The 18,577-nt window shown below is 47.3% G+C and overlaps 1 protein-coding gene across 2 annotated transcripts in view; it reads right to left on the reverse strand.

Moving 5' to 3' along the window:
* Positions 1-5,218: 5,218 nt before the first annotated feature.
* The window catches only part of LOC149436174 (1-phosphatidylinositol 4,5-bisphosphate phosphodiesterase gamma-1-like), a 145,160-nt gene continuing 131,801 nt past the window's right edge, over positions 5,219-18,577 (reverse strand). Inside the window, exons 30-33 of one of the 2 annotated variants that reach the window (XR_016308326.1) lie at positions 17,359-17,447; positions 16,187-16,371; positions 12,724-14,134; positions 5,219-12,657 (exon numbers count right to left, since the gene is read on the reverse strand). Coding sequence is in view for 1 of the 2 variants with exons in the window: in XM_089661932.1 (XP_089518058.1) it covers positions 14,083-14,134; positions 16,187-16,371; positions 17,359-17,447 (326 nt within the window). In the remaining variant the exon portion in view is untranslated. Of the gene's footprint in view, positions 14,135-16,186; positions 16,372-17,358; positions 17,448-18,577 lie in introns of both variants that reach the window. The other variant, XM_089661932.1, reaches the window with a different exon arrangement.

The raw sequence follows: 18,577 nt of genomic DNA on the forward strand, positions 1-18,577 counted from the left end.
TCCACAAACCTCTGTCCATATGGTGTATAACATATGCAGACCAGGAAAATTAGAAGTCTTTATCTACGTACTTGTACTGGGCTACTGATTTCAAGTATTGAAGCTAGAGGATCAGCAAGATGGTTAGACATCTAGCATTCAAAGAAGTCAGCAATGGTGGTGGCCATGTTTCCGATATTACCAGTTTCCATCAATGCTAATGGAGGCTACAAAGCGACACCTTCGCAGGATTGGTATAGACTGCAGTCTTACTATTTCACTTAGATGAGGCTAGAGCTACATAGGCAGTTTTAAGATCTTGCTACCAAGAAATTTATAAAGTAACTCCACCCCTCCAAAGCCTGCCTTATTATATTTTTTTCCAGAAAAACTCTATACAAACCTTTTTTGCTGCATTTTTTAGATTGGCATGGTGACCTCACAGACTCTCTTTTTTTTTTTTTTCTTTGTAACGGTCCTTCCGTGGCATTAACATATTGATAGTGGTACTCAGACCAGTAGTATTGTATTATGATGTCCTCCCAAGGGGTGTGTCAATGATATCCTGGGTTCACAGGAAATGGGTTGAATGCACCTTGCCATCACTGAACCCAGAAGGGACCAATGGCACTGGCCGGAGGCAGAAGCAGGGCACAGCGGTGGAGTAGTACTTGGGCACAGCATCATGTTAACCAGGGATGTATTTACCACAAGGTAAACAAGGCATATGCCTAGGGCGGCATTTTGTAGGGGGGCAGCACTGCCCCCCGGAAGAAGGGAAATGTGCGGTATGGGGACCAGGTGGGATCTGAGAGAGGCTGTGGGCTGCTTGATGGTGGCTGGGCCAAGTCATGCATTTGCTTTAGGTTCGATATGTAAAGTTAGGTCCGTATATATATATATTTGGACTCCGGCACAATTTTAGATCTTTTCAGGTATTTACCAAAACATCTTCCAGCTCTAGTTCTATAATGGATCTGGGCGGACAGTGCGCACTCTCAGGTTTAATTTGAGGGTATGTACATCCAAATTGGAGGAAGGGTTTAGGAATTACAGCTTTTTCAAGGGACCAAAAGTAATTTGACAATTGAATCAAAAGCTGTTTCATGGCCAGGTGTGGGCTACTGCATTATTTCTTCATCGGTTAAGCAGGTAAAACATCTGGAGTTGATTCTAAGTGTGGTATTTGCATTTGGAATTTAATTACAGAGTCTTTTCAGTGAGTACAGATGTAATGTACACTCACCGGCTTTACTAGGTACACCTTGCCAGTAGCGGGTTGGACCCCCTTTTGCCTTCATTCTTCATGGTATAGATTCAACAAGGTGTTGGAAACATTCCTCAGAGATTTTGGTCCATACGTTTTTCTAATCTTCTATTGTCCAACTTTGGTAAGCCTGCGAAAATTGTAGTTTCCGTTTCCTGTTCTTAGCTGACAGGAGTGGCACCCGGTGTGGTCTTCTGCTGCTGTAGCCCATCTGCTTCAAGGTAGGACATGTGCGTTCAGAAATGGTATTCTGAATACTTTGGTTGTAACGAGTGGTTATTGGAGTTCCTGTTGGCTTTCTATCATCTGGAACCAGTCTGCCCAATCTCCTCTGACATCCACAAGGCATTTTCCTCCACACAACCGCCGCTCACTGGATATTTTCTCTTTTTCAGACCATTCTCTGTAAATCCTAGAGGTGGTTGTGTGTGAAAATCCCAGGAGATCAGCAGTTTGTGAATTATTTGACTAGCCCGTCTGGCACCAACAACCATGTCAGGTTCATAGTCATTTAAATTTCCTTTCTTCCCCATTCTGATGCTCGATTTAAACTTCAGCAAGTCGTCTTCACCACGTCTAGATGCCTAAATGCATTGAGTTGCTGCCATGTGATTGGCTGATTAGCAATTTGTTACACCAAGCAGTTGAAACAGGTGGACCTAATAAAGTGGCCTGTGAGTGTATCTTCATATGAATTACCGTATTTTTCGCTCCATAAGACGCACTTTTTTCCCCCCAAAAAAGGGGGGAAAATGTCAGTGCGTCTTATGGATCGAATATGGAGCGGCCGGTCCGGTATTTCCACCGCCGCCGTGTCAGAATACCGGGCCGGCCGCTCAGCTCTGCAGTGGGACCTTACCTGTTCCTCTATCCAGCGGCGCGCTGTCTTCCCGGCTTCTGTAGTGTGGGCATGACAGCCGGGTGCCAAGTGCGCATGCGCAAGAAGCGGTGCTCTTTGTGAATCGTAAGGCGGCACCTGGGACACATGACAGATCCCAGAAGCCGCCGGACCAATCACAAAGCGCAGCGCTTCTCGCTCATGCGCACTGGGCATCTGGCTGTCCGCCGAGTGCCCACACTACAGAAGCCGGGAAGACAGCGCGCCGCTGGATAGAGGAACAGGTAAGGTCAAAGAACAACTCCGCGGAAGTAAGAGCGGGTACCTGTCAAATTCAGGCACCAGCTCCCCCCACTCCCCAAAGGTCAGCAGTCATCTCCTGTACTGTCCGCAGTCTCTGATCATCCCCTGTACTGTGTCCGCAGTCTCTGGCCATCTCCTGTACTATGTCCGCAGTCTCTGGCCATCTCCTGTACTGTGTCCGCAGTCTCTGGCCATCTCCTGTACTGTGTCCGCAGTCTCTGGTCATCTCCTGTACTGTGTCCGCAGTCTCTGGTCATCTCCTGTACTGTGTCTGCAGTCTCTGGTCATCTCCTGTACTGTCCGCAGTCTCTGATCATCCCCTGTACTGTGTCCGCAGTCTCTGGTCATCTCCTGTACTACAGTTGTGACCAAAATTATTCAACCCCCAATGCTGTAAAGGGGTTTAGGGACTATAGTGTACATTTGGAATTGTATTCAGAATCAAATCCTACAAGGACGTTGTAACTACCCAAATGCAACTAAAATGACATCAATTGTTTATGTAATACAGTAGTAAATGGTTCTTATGTGGTTTCTTCATTGCCACAATTATTCAACCCCTTAAAGACTACCACTCTGAAGAACAGAGGTTCATACAGGTGCTTTCCATCAGGTATTGAAAACACCTGTGGATGTCACCGAGCAGCAATCAAGCATAATAAGCACCAATTAGGCAGCTTTAAAATGACTGTGATACTCAGCTCCTTCTAGACATTTACTGGTGTGGTTACAAACATGGTGAAGGCAAGAGAATGGTCCAGGAAGACAAGAGAAGAGGTGATTTCTCTTCACAGGAAGGGCAATGGCTATAAGAAGATTGCAAAGATGTTAAACATACCAAGAGACACCTTAGGAAGCATCATTCGCAAATTCAAGGCAAAGGGCACTGTTGAAACGCTACCTGGTCGTGGCAGAAAGAAGATGCTGACTTCGACTGCTGTGCGCTACCTGAAGCGTAGAGTGGAGAGAAGTCCCCGTGTGACTGCTGAGGAACTGAGAAAAGATTTGTCAGATGTGGGTACAGAAGTTTCAGCCCAGACAATAAGACGCACACTGCGTAATGAAGGCCTCCGTGCCAGAACTCCCAGGCGTACCCCCTTGCTGTCTCCAAAGAATAAGAAGAGTCGACTGCAGTATGCCAAAAGCCATGTGGACAAACCACAAAAGTTGTGGGATAGTGTTCTGTGGACTGATGAAACAAAATTAGAACTGTTTGGGCCCATGGATCAACGCTATGTTTGGAGGAGGAAGAACAAGGCCTATGATGAAAAGAACACCTTGCCTACTGTGAAGCATGGTGGAGGGTCAATCATGCTTTGGGGCTGTTTTGCTTCTGCAGGTACAGGGAAGCTTCAGCGTGTGCAAGGTACCATGAATTCTCTTCAGTACCAGGAGATATTGGATGGAAACGTGATGCAGTCCGTCACACACCTGAGGCTTGGGAGACGTTGGACCTTTCAACAGGACAATGATCCCAAGCATACCTCCAAGTCCACTAGAGCATGGTTGCAGAGGAAAGGCTGGAACATTTTGGAGTGGCCATCGCAGTCACCAGACTTAAATCCGATTGAGAACCTCTGGTGGGACTTAAAGAAAGCAGTTGCAGTGCGCAAGCCTAAGAATGTGACTGAACTGGAGGCCTTTGCCCATGAAGAATGGGCGAAGATACCCGTAGATCGCTGCAAGACACTTGTGTCAAGCTATGCTTCACGTTTAAAAGCTGTTATAACTGTAAAAGGATGCTGTACTAAGTACTAAGATTGAATGTCACTTGGGGGTTGAATAAAACTGATAATGCTGTGAGCACAGAAAAGACATTTGTGGTTATTTCATTATAACTGTTATGTTATATTTGTCTGACCTACAAGTGCCTCTTTAATGTAAATGTAAGCAAGATGACTGAATGATCAAAAGCAATGTCAAACTGGCCAAAACACTCAATTTCAGTGGGGGTTGAATAATTTTGGTCACAACTGTATGTTTGCAGTCTCTGGTCATCTCCTATACTGTGTCCGCAGTCTCTGGCCATCTCCTGTACTGTGTCCGCAGTCTCTGGCCATCTCCTGTACTGTGTCCGCAGTCTCTGGCCATCTCCTGTACTGTGTCCGCAGTCTCTGGCCATCTCCTGTACTGTGTCCGCAGTCTCTGGCCATCTCCTGTACTGTGTCCGCAGTCTCTGGCCATCTCCTGTACTGTGTCCGCAGTCTCTGGTCATCTCCTGTACTGTGTCCGCAGTCTCTGGTCATCCCTGTACTGTGTCCGCAGTCTCTGGTCATCCCTGTACTGTGTCCGCAGTCTCTGGTCATCTCCTGTACTGTGTCCGCAGTCTCTGGTCATCTCCTGTACCGTGTCTGCAGTCTCCGGTCATCTCCTGTACCGTGTCCGCAGTCTCCGGTCATCCCCTGTACCGTGTCCGCAGTCTCCGGTCATCCCCTGTACCGTGTCCGCAGTCTCCGGTCATCCCCTGTACCGTGTCCGCAGTCTCCGGTCATCCCCTGTACTATGTCTGCAGTCCATTAGTTCAGAATTTTTTTTTTCCTGTTTTCTAAAACCTAGGTGCGTCTTATGGTCAGGTGCAGCTTATGGAGCGAAAAATATGGTACATGCTGTTCCATATTTTATTGACTGAATTTGTAGATACTCCCTCTAGTTCCCGAATGCATCAGCCCCCCTACATCTGCTGAGGTCAAATAATCACACGGGGTGTCTAAGCAGACTTGGAAGACTCGCATTGGCCTCTGTGAACAGTAAAGCACAAATACTATGAAGAAGGAAGCAGACACTGCCCATATAATGAGCTAATACGGATGTCCTAATATATAATCACCAACTACACATTGAAAACAATTTTTAATACATTGATATTATTATTATTCACATTACGCTGATCACATTTGCATGTCTAATGAAAAAATAAACTGAAAAGACTCGTTTCCCTTTAGTATCTCGGTAAAGATTTTCAACGTACAATGCATCCAGTAAATAAAAACTAGGAAAGGCGTTTTTTTTTTTCCATCTTTTTTTTTTATTAAGAGTAATTTTGTCACAATTCTTCCAGTTTAATGTCCAGCAATGCCAACTCCGGGCTCTTTTCTTCCATAAATACATTGTTTGCGCCACAACCATTCAACATGGCGACTTTGTCCCCTTACCTGGCAATAAGGCACTCCAGTGTATAACTCGTGGCATCCCACAGTCCACATCTGAGGTCTATAAGGCACTCCCAGGGTGAAGCCACCCAGTCCCGAGCCAACCCCGACCTCCCCGTTACCAAGAGATCATGAGATGGTGCGTTGGGACTAGTAGTTCTTCAAGAACTGCACTCGGCCCAAACCTGACTGATAAGATGTTTCACATTACTGAGTCCGCTAGAGCATTTCCCTCGTTTGGGGTCTTCAACCTTTTTCACTTAACGCAAAATATCTGGTGGTGATCTCACCGAAGCATGGCTCAATATTTGTCATCATCAGAATTAAAGAACTTTGAGATAAAATCTAAACAATCTTCCTAACTCATGCCTTCATCAAGTTCTCCAACAAAAGTGAAGACTTCAAATGCACATGAATCCATATTCCCATTGGACAAACCGATTTCCACCACTACTAGGTCACTTGTCCTGGAAGTCAGGTGCCAAACCTAGGGCTTGTTCCATTCTCCAACCTACTTTATTGACCCAAACAAACATGAAGGTCAACCTGGAACCTTTTCCTAATGCATTTCACCCAAGGATGACTAAGCCCAGTGAAATGCATCGGTCAGAGGAGGTCATAGGTGGAGCTTCATGTGTATTTGCTGGGATCAATGAAGTTACTTCCAATTAGATTTAGACAGAGTGCCAGCCACCAAATTCCCATTGTTTGATCTGCTCAAGACCAAGGAGCGTTTACATTATCCAATACTGTGGCATCCTATGAAATAGATCAGATCCACCAAGTCCAAACATCGAGAATATTGCCCACCTTGGGTGATGAGCAATACCTGCACTCCCAACCCAATGGCTTCCTGTGTCCCTCAATGGTCAGGAAAAAAGGTTACACATTTCATGGTTCACCTGGACAGAACAATGTTCCCTACATTGATCCAGTGCCTGTTAATAGTGCAATGCCTGATGGGACACAGTCCAATCTGGAGAGACATGTCGCAGAATTCCGATATGTTATGTCTCAGGAACTGCTTCCACCTGCTCAGGACTGTCTAGGAGGTTCTGAATGCACAATGGATGCAACGTTGCTCTTTATGATGATATTTTTCTCCATTTAAAGAGAAATGACCAACCTGACATCTTCCTATGAAATAGATCAGATCCACCAAGTCCAAACATAGAGCATATTGCCCACCTTGGGTGATGAGCAATACCTGCACTCTGCCTTTTCGAGGACTCGCTTGCTTGCTTGCCGCCTGCTCTCCTGCCAAACTGTTCACTTGTTGGAGCCTGGTTACATACCCTCTATTTCTGGTCTTGTGACTCCCATCCTCTGATGTTGAAGTGGTGGGTCCAGTACCATCACATTGGGGCAGGAAAGGTCCTCAACCTTGGGTAAGCTCCAACCAGACCAAGAACTTACATACAGCTTTTCCTCATGGCTCTGGTGGGTTAATGGATTAGTGGTGGAGAGTGTGGAAGGCAAGTACCAGTAGCAGTTGGGGCATGCTATCAATTAGGTACTTCTGTTGCCCTCAATGGGTGAAGTAAAAGTTTGCATTAATAGTTTAATTAAAAATGCAAGGTCTGCTTATGAGCTAGTTCTTCAAAAACGTGAATAAAAACACCAAGTTTAAAAAAAAAAATACCATCCTGACATCCTCCTGTGGGCTTGCATGTTCTTGCAATATTTTGGCTCCTGTGCTTTCCTAGGACCCAGGAATCCTCATCACCCTCACCTTGGTGGACACACCAGAAGCCGAGGTGTAGAGTGAGTAATTTTGGTAAATACATTGACCTTACATAAAAATGCGAGGTTTGCTTTAGGTTCAATGTATAGTAATCTAATTGGCTGGGCCAAGTCATGCAATATTTTACAGGATGCCACAATCTTAGATTGGCCTTGAGCAGACCAGTGGGAAGGTGGAACACATACATGATACGGTCTGCAGTAATACTGGGGAACTGGACTGTGCGGTGGAATATGGCGTCCTTGCTACAGCAATTGGAAAAAACATTTGGTGTCAATACATTGTCTACCCGTGAGTCACAAAATATGAAATCCATTTATTGATACTACCCATAATCCCCTCCGGGAGGAGGAGGAGCTAATCTGTATGTCCATTGACCGCTCAAAGACCATTTTTAAACAGATTTCTGGAGCTCAGAGAAAAACACTTACTAGAGGCCTGGAAAAATGCTGTAGGCAGCAACAAGTGATGGACCATCAACAATTAAAACAAATCTGAAGCTCAAAAGAAAGTTTTTATAAATAGATAATAAAATTGTGATCTACTGTTGTAGCTTTTTAGTGGTTTCAGCATTTTTTCATAAGGTGGTTGGAAGGTAAATGGTGGAAAGTGACCATGTCCTGCCATCCCCAACAGCTTCACCAATGACCGCATCCTGCAGTCTACCAAACTTCACCAATGACCGCATCCTGCAGTCTACCAAACTTCACCAATGACCACATCCTGCAGTCTACCAAACTTCACCAATGACCACATCCTGCCATCTCCACCATTGACCATTTATGGGAAAAATACAGAAGAGTGATGGCAGGAAAAGACCAAGTGCTCCATTGAGTCCGGCCCTTTTCTGATTTTTTTTTTTACCTTTTTGTTAAAGTGTTACTAAACCCAGGACCTGGCATTCACTATATCCGCTCTCCCCGGACCCCGCGTTCACTAGATTCGCTCTCCCCGGAACCCGCGTTCACTAGATCCGCTACCTCGGACCCCGCGTTCACTAGATCCGCTCTCCCCAGAACCCCGCGTTCACTAGATCCGCTACCTCGGACCCCGCGTTCACCAGATCCGCTCTCCCCGGACTCCGCGTTCACCAGATCCGCTCTCCCCGGACCCCGCGTTCACCAGATCCGCTACCTCGGACCCCGCGTTCACCAGATCCGCTCTCCCCGGACCCCGCGTTCACCAGATCCGCTCTCCCCGGACCCGGCGTTCACCAGATCCGCTCTCCCCGGACCCGGCGTTCACCAGATCCGCTCTCCCCAGACCCGGCGTTCACCAGATCCGCTCTCCCCGGACCCCGCGTTCACCCTATCCGCTCTCCCCGGACCCGGCGTTCACCAGATCCGCTCTCCCCGGACCCGGCGTTCACCCTATCCGCTCTCCCCGGACCCGGCGTTCACCCTATCCGCTCTCCCCGGACCCGGCGTTCAGCCTATCCGCTCTCCCCGGACCCGGCGTTCAGCCTATCCGCTCTCCCCGGACCCGGCGTTCAGCCTATCCGCTCTCCCCGGACCCGGCGTTCACCCTATCCGCTCTCCCCGGACCCGGCGTTCACCCTATCCGCTCTCCCCGGACCCGGCGTTCAGCATATCCGCTCTCCCCGGACCCGGCGTTCACCCTATCCGCTCTCCCCGGACCCGGTGTTCACGCTATCCGCTCTCCCCGGACCCGGCGTTCACCCTATCCGCTCTCCCCGGACCCGGCGTTCACCAGATCCACTCTCCCCGGACCTTACGTTCACCCTATCCGCTCTCCCCGGACCCCGCGTTCACCCTATCCGCTCTCCCCGGACCCCGCGTTCACCAGATCCGCTCTCCCCGGACCCCGCGTTCACCAGATCCGCTCTCCCCGGACCCCGCGTTCACCAGATCCGCTCTCCCCGGATCCCGCGTTCACCAGATCCGCTCTCCCCGGACCCCGCGTTCACCATATTCGCTCTCCCCGGACCCCGCATTCACCATATCCGCTCTCCCCGGACCCCACATTCACTATATCCGCTCTCCCCGGACCCCGCATTCACCATATCCGCTCTCCCCGGACCCCGCATTAACCATATCCGCTCTCCCCGGACCCCGCATTTACTATATCTGGTGTCCCACAGTACACAGAACATGGAAATGCAATTATTTTAGTAAATATAAACTGCTAAATCCCTTTTCTCATCAGCAGTATATAGCACTCTTGTGACTTCTATCAGTGTCTAGCCCACCACTAACTAAAGCTTCTGGAAGGAATTTTCTTTCTGCTCTAGAAGGATGCAGAACCCCTGAACTCTGTCTAGACAGTGCTGATTGGCCCTGTGCTAATCACATGCACTCTCCCAAGAAAAAAAAAAATCTCTTTAGCAATACACACCAAACTGAGCATGTGCAGAAGGAATACGGGTTCAGTCTGTATCAGGTGGTCATTTCAACAAGAAGAGGGGCAGAGAAGACAGGATCAAACAGCCTTTTTACACAAAGCAGAGGATTAACCCCTTAGGTTCCACAGTGAGTATAACAAGCATGCTTTACTGCATCTACAGACTGATTGTCCTGTTGTGGGTTTAGGAACACTTTAAGTTTATCCTGACCAAGTTAAAATTCACTTACGTTTGGTTGACTTACTAGTTCAACAGTGAGCGAATTTAAACAGGCATGGGATAAATGTTTTGCTGGAGAAATGCATTACTTCCGTGGACACCCCTCCAAATTACATATTTCTTGTCCCGGTGACACCCTATGTTCCTCTCCATAGGAATAGGGGGATATGAGGTATGCAGCCCTACAGACTAGACATTTCCTGTCCCATTGGCATACTGCTTCCTCCCACCATTGGAATAGGAGGATATGATGTACATGGCCATCTCTCAAAATTGCACATTTCCTTCTCCACTGACACCCAGTATTCCTCTCCAAAGGAACAGGAGGATATGACGTACCATGGACACCCTCCAAAAGAAACAGGTTCTGTCCCGGTGACACCCTATGTTCTTCTCCAAAGGAATAGTGGGATATGAGGTATGCAGCCCTACAGACTAGACATCGCCTGTCCCATTGGCATACTGCTTCCTCCCACCATTGGAATATGAGGATATGACATACATGGTCACCCTCGAAATGTAACATGTTCTGTCCTGGTGACACCCTATGTTCTTCTCCATAGAAATAGGAGGGTATTGGGTATGCAGGCCTACAGACTAGACATTTCCTGTCCCATTGGCATACTGCTTCCTCCCACCATTGGAATAGGAGGTTATGATGTATGTGGCCAACCCTCAAAATTGCACATTTCCTTCCCCACTGACACCCTGTATTCCATTCCATAGGAACAGGAGGATATGACGTACATGGATACCCTGCAAATAAAACATGTTCTGTCCTGGTGACACCCTATGTTCCTCTCCATAGAAATATGAGGATATGAGGTATGCAGCCCTACAGACTAGACATTTCCAGTCCCATTGGCATACTGCTTCCTCCCACCATTGGAATATGAGGATATGACGTACATGGCCATCCCTCAAAATTGCACATTTCCTTCCCCACTGACACCCTGTATTCCACTCCATAGGAGTACATGACGTACATGGTCACCCATGACATGAAACATGTTCTGTCCTGGTGAAACCCTGTGTTCCTCTGCACAGGAATAGGAATAGATGAGGTATACGGACCAACAGACTAAACATTTCCTTTCCCACTGACACCCTGTATTCCATTCCATAGGAATAGGAGGATATGACGTATGTGGACTCCCCTCCAATTTACACATTTCCTGTCCTGGTGACACCCTATGTTCTTCTCCATAGGAATAGGGGGATATGACGTATGTGGACTCCCCTCCAATTTACACATTTCCTGTCCTGGTGACACCCTATGTTCTTCTCCATAGGAATAGGAGGATATGACGTATGTGGACTCCCCTCCAATTTACACATTTCCTGTCCTGGTGACACCCTATGTTCTTCTCCATAGGAATAGGAGGATATGACGTATGTGGACTCCCCTCCAATTTACACATTTCCTGTCCTGGTGACACCCTATGTTCTTCTCCATAGGAATAGGGGGATATGAGGTATGCAGCCCTACAGACTAGACATCGCCTGTCCCAGGAACAGGAATATATATGTGGCCACCCTTCTGAATTACACACTTCCTGTCCCGATGATGCCCTGGCAGAAGGGAGAGAGACAGAGGATTAGAAGGAACTTAGAGACATTAAAGCCTCTAAGCTGCTCTAGGCAATGCAGGCAGATCACGGTTGGTGGCAGGGACTGTACACAGTTTCCTAAAAACATCACATCTCCCTCCCTCAGGTGGGGTTATGCAAATATCAAAATACAATGGCTGGCAGTCTGGAGGAGTGGGCCGTTCTAGGCGGGCTGTATTTGCATATGCCCATATGCGGTGTTGAGCCTGTATTATTGAATTAACTGAAATCCAATGAATGAAAGGGGCGGGGCAAGGCACAGTAAGGCTGGGGAGGAAGGTGCTAGATGAAGCCGGACGTCCTCCAGCTAGGAAATGAGGCAGAGCTCTATTTAACTTGCCACAGCTTCTAATGCACACTGTGAGAAGCTCACGGTGTGCGGTGAATTTAGACAAAGTAATTTCAGTCCAGGGGAGGAGCCGTACACCAATGCAAGACTGAAGGGGAGGAGCCGGTACACTTGTGCAAGACTGAAGGGGAGGAGCCAGTACACCTGTGCAAGACTGAAGGGGAGGAGCCGGTACACTTGTGCAAGACTGAAGGGGAGAAGCCGGTACACATGTGCAAGGCTGAAGGGGAGGGGCCGGTACACATGTGCAAGACTGAAGGGGAGGAGACGGTACACATGTGCAAGACTGAAGGGGAGGAGACGGTACGCCTGTGCAAGACTGAAGGGGAGGAGGCGGTACGCCTGTGCAAGACTGGAGGGGAGGAGCCGGTACGCCTGTGCAAGACTGAAGGAGAGGAGCCGGTACGCCTGTGCAAGACTGAAGGGGAGGAGCCGGTACGCCTGTGCAAGACTGAAGGGGAGGAGGCGGTACGCCTGTGCAAGACTGAAGGGGAGGAGCCGGTACGCCTGTGCAAAACTGAAGGGGAGGAGCCGGTACGCCTGTGCAAGACTGAAGGGGAGGGGCCGGTACACCTGTGCAAGACTGAAGGGGAGGAGCAGGTACGCCTGTGCAAGACTGAAGGGGAGGAGCCGGTACGCCTGTGCAAGACTGAAGGGGAGGAGGCGGTACGCCTCTGCAAGACTAAAGGGGAGGAGCCGGTACACCTGTGCAAGACTGAAGGGGTAGGGCCTGTACACCTGTGCAAGACTGAAGGAGAGGAGCCGGTACACCTGTGCAAGACTGAAGGGGTAGGGCCTGTACACCTGTGCAAGACTGGAGAGGAGGAGCTGGTACACCTGTGCAAGACTGAAGGGGAGGAGCCGGTACACCTGTGCAAGACTGAAGGGGAGGAGCCAGTACACCTGTGCAATACTGAAGGGGAGGAGCCGGTACACCTGTGCAAGACTGACAAACCCCAGCCTTATGTATGAACCAAAAAAACAAATCAGTAGTAGAGATGTAGATCTGCCACCCAGCGGAGGTGATAATGGAAACATAATCAGTGGGCTGTGGATGGGCTCTGCGCTGGATATAATAATTACGCTTTAAAGCAAGAGGCAAGAGCCTGGAGGAAGGCGGACCCTATCTACTCTCTCTGCTCCCAGCATGCAGAGTACACGCAGAGTTCAGCCTGCGGGAGAAAAAATATACGCAACGGAAAGAAGCAATAATTTAGAGCCTTAAGGAGGAACTCCGGGTGAACTCCAGTAGAAAATATGGTCTCACACTTTAGAGTAAAGCCGCTGTAGGTGGGGAACAGAAACTCATCCTGGACTGGAGTTCCCCTTTAATGGTTCGTATGGTTTATATTTGTGCTTGCGGTAAATGTAACTCAATCCCCTGTACCCTCGTCTATTTCTACTGGACTGAACCAACATGGCATCAATTGGTCCTCAGGAGAGCGGCATTGACCATTCTCCACCACCACCAGGAGGCATCACAGCTTGTTTTATCGCATTTTCAAGCCTAAAAGCCTTCAGTGAAACCTCAGGCACCATCCCAACTGAACAACAACACCACCACACGATCGGAGTTTTCTATTGGATGGCAACAGCGTGACGCCAATGCCAGAGGATCACATGGGGAGAGTTCATCATCCAGATAAAGTGCAGTTCTATGTAACAACTCTGTTCCTCCGATACAGCAAATCGCCCGTCACACCGATAAGTGCCTCATGAATAATTAAATATATCTTTACTCTACACTCTGTGCATATACATCCAGCTAAGGGATTCTTGCGCGGCAAATCTTCACCGCCATTACTGAGAAAGGACGACGCAATCCGATACCACAGGTAGGTAGTGGAGCCCTTGAAACTGACAACAATATTTCACCGAATAAAGTGGAAAGTCTATTGCGGCAGTACAAACGTGACTATGTGCACGTGAGGCACCGCTTACCAATGAATTCTTTGTATTGTATGTCTCACATACATGGATCTGTAGCCCCCAGACATGCTGCGGATGACGTATTGCGGCGGTTTTATTGTCCATCGCGCAAGGCGATCGTTCAAGAGAGATTATATTGCTGTCATCAGTCTTGCGTCTGTAGCCCAAGGCCATGAGGAGAAATCGTTGTATATACGTCTCTAAGGGAGACCTCAGACAAGACTTCTCTTGTCATTGGTCATTTCTGTAGATAGTTCAGTGGAGTCTCTTGGGTTCAGCAAATAGTTCATGGGAATTGAGAAGAAGGGAGCAAGGATTCCGATTATCGGGTGCTCAGTTCCTCTTGTTCATCAGCTGTCGGTCTCTCCTCTTCTTTTCCATGAGTCTGATGGACAGAAAGATAAACAGAAATAATCAGTGACAGATCACAAACCCACATCCAGTTTTACCATGATAGAGTATCTGACTTATATACACTATAAAGGATTCAGATACCCTCTACGGTCAAAGGTTGGTGGATACCTGACCATCACACCCATAGAAGCTTGTTGGACATCCCATTCCATGACCATGGGCATTACTAAGGAGTTGTCTACCTCCCCCTGCCCTTCATAGCTTGTCAGACATCTCATTTCACGGCCATGGCCATTAATATGGAGTTGACAATACCTGGCCATTACTATGGAGTTGTCTAATCCCTTGCCCTTTCATGGCTTGTTGGAAATTCCATTTCAGAACAATGCCCATTAATATGGAGTTGGCACCTCATGGCCATTACAATAGGAGTTGTCCACCTCCCCTGCCCCTCCATGGCTTGTTGGACATCCAAATCCAAGACCATGACCATGACCATAAAAAAAAGAAAGTTGGCACCCCATAGCCATTAATGTGGAGTTGTATATCATCCCCCGCTCTTCATGGCTTGTTGGACATCCCATTTCAAGACTATGGCCATTCATATGGAGTTGGCACCTCATGGCCATTACTATAGAGTTGTTTACACCCTCTGCCCTTTCGTGGCTTGTTGAACATCTTGTTCCAAGACCATGGCCATTAATTTGGAGTTGGCAGCTCATGGCCATTACTATAGGGTTGTCCACCTCCCCTGCCCCTCCATGGCTTATTGGACATCTAATTCCAAGACCATGACCATTAGAAAAAAGGAAGCTGGCATCCCATGGCCATTGATATGGAGTTGTTTATCATCCCCCACCCTTCATGGCTTGTTGGACATCCCATTTCAAGACTATGGCCATTCATACAGAGTTGGCACCCAATGGCCATTACTATAGATTTGTCTACACCCTCTACCCTTCCATGGCTTGTTGAACATCTTGTTCCAAAACCATGGCCATTAATATGGAATTGGCACCACATGGTCATTACTATAGAGTTGTCTACCTCTGCCCCTTCGTGGCTTGTTGGACATTCCATTCCAAGACCATGACCATCATTATGGATTTGGCACACCATGGCCAATACTTCTTGCCACCCCTCCATGGCTGTTACTATGGAGTTGGCCTTGCTTTGTGGCTACATTATCCTCCACTCTTCTGGGAAGGCTTTCCACAAGATTTTGCCTGTGGGAATTTGTGCCCATTTGTAAAGTCAGGTACATATGTTGGATGAGAAAACCTGGCTCACAAGCGGTGTTCCAATTTATCCCAAAAGGTGCTCAGGAGGGGTCAGGGTTCTGTGCAGGACACTCGAGTTCCTCCACACCAAGCTGGAAAAAAAACATGTCTTTATGGAGCTGACTTTGTACACAGGGGCACAGTCATGCTGGAACAGAAAAGGGTCTTTTTCAGTCTGTACCCTATACGAGCTTGCTGGACATCCCATGCTAAAACCATGACCAATAATATAGAGTTGGCCTCCTTGGTGACTATAACATTCTCCACTCTGGGAAAGCTTCCATATGATGTTGGATTGTACCTGTATGAACTTGTGTCCATTTGTGAGGTCAGGTACTGATGTTGGATGAGAAGACCTGGTTCACCATTGGTGTTGTATTTCATCCCAAAGGTGTTCAGTAGAGTTGAGGTCCGGGCTTTGTACAGGACACTCAAGCTCTTCCACACCAAACTGGTCAAAACATGTCTTTATGGAGCTGGCTTTGCACACAGGGAACAGTCATGCTGGAACAGAGAAGGGTGCTCACCAAACTGTTACCACAAGTTTGGAGGAGCACAGTTGTCTAAAATGTCTTTGTATGATGTAGTGTATGACGTAGCATATGATGTTGTATGTAGATCCTTCACTGGAGACTTCTGAACTCCATCATTTGAAGGACCACATAGTTTTGGCCATACAGTGTAGAATGGAAAGAATAGGAACCAGCTTTACCAGCCACTACTAAGTCGGTTTAGAATAGGTTCTAAGATCCTGTACAACTGTGCAAGATGAGGGCAAGGCTAGAATCCAGATTTAAACTCACTTTCTGTTGCGCACTTCGGTAAGCTCAAGTAATCTCTCCTGGGCCGCTCGGAGCTCATCCAGCCGCTGCTGGTAACGGGAGTCGCAGTTATTGGCACGCTCATAGCTGGACACCTGACTGGAAAGTTCGGTGGCTCGGTCACGCAGCTGCTGGATGGACGTGTATAGATTCTCGTCATCTTCCTCCTGTGTATGGAAGACAGCAGGCCATCATAAGCAGACATCAGTGGAAGGAAGATGCAGAATAAAAGATGTAAAGCCAAAACCTTTCCTTTTAGTTTTGGATGGGGCGGAGAAGGTGGAAACCCCTGCCAGGTTTTTGTTGTCATCTGTGCCCCCAGTAGGGAGACCCACACCTCTAATTGTCCTGGAGTCACTGGCACAAAAAAGTGTAAAAACTTTACAATGGTCAGAGGAAAAGGAAGTAAGGTGAAATCTTTTCTGGTGACAAGAAGGAATATTCCCTCACTTCCTGTTTTGCCTCCTGGGATTGTCTACTTGGGTCATTTTGTAGTGGTTAATAACTCAAGAACTCCAGACAACAAGAGCAAGGAAAGTCTAGAACCTCAGACAACAAGAGCAAGGAAAGTCTAGAACTTCAGACAACAAAAGCAAGGAAAGTCTAGAACTTCAAACAACAAAAGCAAGGAAAGTCTAGAACCTCAGACAAGAGCAAGGAAAGTCTAGAACTTCAGACAACAAAAGCAAGGAAAATCTAGAACTTCAGACAACAACAGCAAGGAAAGTGACAAAGCCTCATTTCTTATCCTGGTGTCACAGGGACAGGAAGTGAGGTAAAATCTCCCCAATGGGGGAGGGGGGCACAGACAGAAAGACAAAACTACAGACAAAAATAGCCAGTATGCCATGAGTTAAAGACCTTATGTGTGTGGACATTGGTTCCTTGGGATAGTAAAGTCAATGGCTGGGAATGTTGTGTGGAGGCCTACAGTATGGAGGTAGGCTCAATATGGCAGAGGGTTCAGCCCCAGTAGGAGGGGCAGTAGTCTAGCAGGACGGGACTTGGTGCTCTTGGTGCCACAGGGACTTGTGCTCTTGGTGCCATGACTAGCCAATCACAAAGCCCCTCTTACACGCTTTAAGGAAAAGCCCCTATGTGTTCACCCAGTGCGAGGTGATCGAGACCGGCCTGGAAGATTGCAGATACGGCACCTTAGCGTTGACGATCTCAGTGTGCACCAGCAGCGCCGCCAGCTCCAGCTCCTCGCTGTAACTATTCCGCAGGGGGACCGAACGATAGCCTAGACATAGAAATTACGAGTCAGCAAAATCCTCTCTAGACAATAACCTGCACAATGGAAAAAAAACGGGCTCTGGGGATTAAAGAAGGACTCCACCCAAACATAGATCTGAAATATATACACTGTATGTGGGTTGTTTTTTTTTTTTTCTGCAAGCACTTCTGACTCTTCTCTCAGCAGCTCCCAGTGAATGAAATACAGTAATACCTCGGTTTAAGAACGCCTCGTTTAATTTTCGGTTTACAAATGAAAATCCACTGAAAATAATGCCTCGGTTTACAAATTTTGTATGAATTTTTTTCGCAACATGAAGTGTATGTCAGTGCTGATTTTTAAATGCAATTGCTGGCTCTTTTTTTTTTTTCACTATAGCTCACAGAATTAGCTGTCACTTTCCCCAAAGTTAACGGAAATGTTGTTTCTTTTAAGAAACTAAAAAGAAACATTGTTTGCCCCCCCCCCCCTTTCCTGACCTGCCAGGCTGCATGCTCTGAAAAGGGTCTAGTATGGATTTTGAGGAGGACCCCCACGCCATTTCGTTTTAAATTTTGGCGTGGGAGTTCCCCTCAAAATCCATACCAGACATGAAGGGCTTGGTATGGATGGGAACGGGGGACCCCGCACAGTTTTTTAAATTATTTTTTTAATTGCTGGCAATTCTTTTACATTCAGCTGTCAGTGGGGAACCCCACTGACAGCTGAAATATTAACACATGGTTGTCACTACTAAAATGCCGCATGACTTGATAAAATAACTCATGCTGTATTTATTAGTGTTTACTTTTTTCTGATCTCCGGAACGGATTAATTGGTTTTCAATGCATTCCTATGGGAAACGGTGTTTCGGTTTAAGAATTTTTCGCTATAAGAAAAGTCCTGCAGAATGAATTAAATTCTTAAAACGAGGTATTACTGTATGTTAGACTTTACAGCACTCAGATCTGGAATTGAAGTCTGCTGGCTCACAGCACCAGTCTACTCTCAACCTGATTCCTACTATGCAGAGAATCATGGGAAGACAGTATAAATATAGATTTAAGGTATATGCTATATAAATGAATAGAGGAATGGAGATATAAAACAAGTTTAAAAATATAAAACCTTAAAAAAAACTAAAAGAAAAGATTTAT

The sequence above is a fragment of the Staurois parvus genome, unplaced genomic scaffold (assembly GCF_062004578.1).
Source record: "Staurois parvus isolate SC_StPar_1 unplaced genomic scaffold, SC_StPar_1.0 ptg001410l, whole genome shotgun sequence".
Taxonomy (NCBI): domain Eukaryota; kingdom Metazoa; phylum Chordata; class Amphibia; order Anura; family Ranidae; genus Staurois; species Staurois parvus.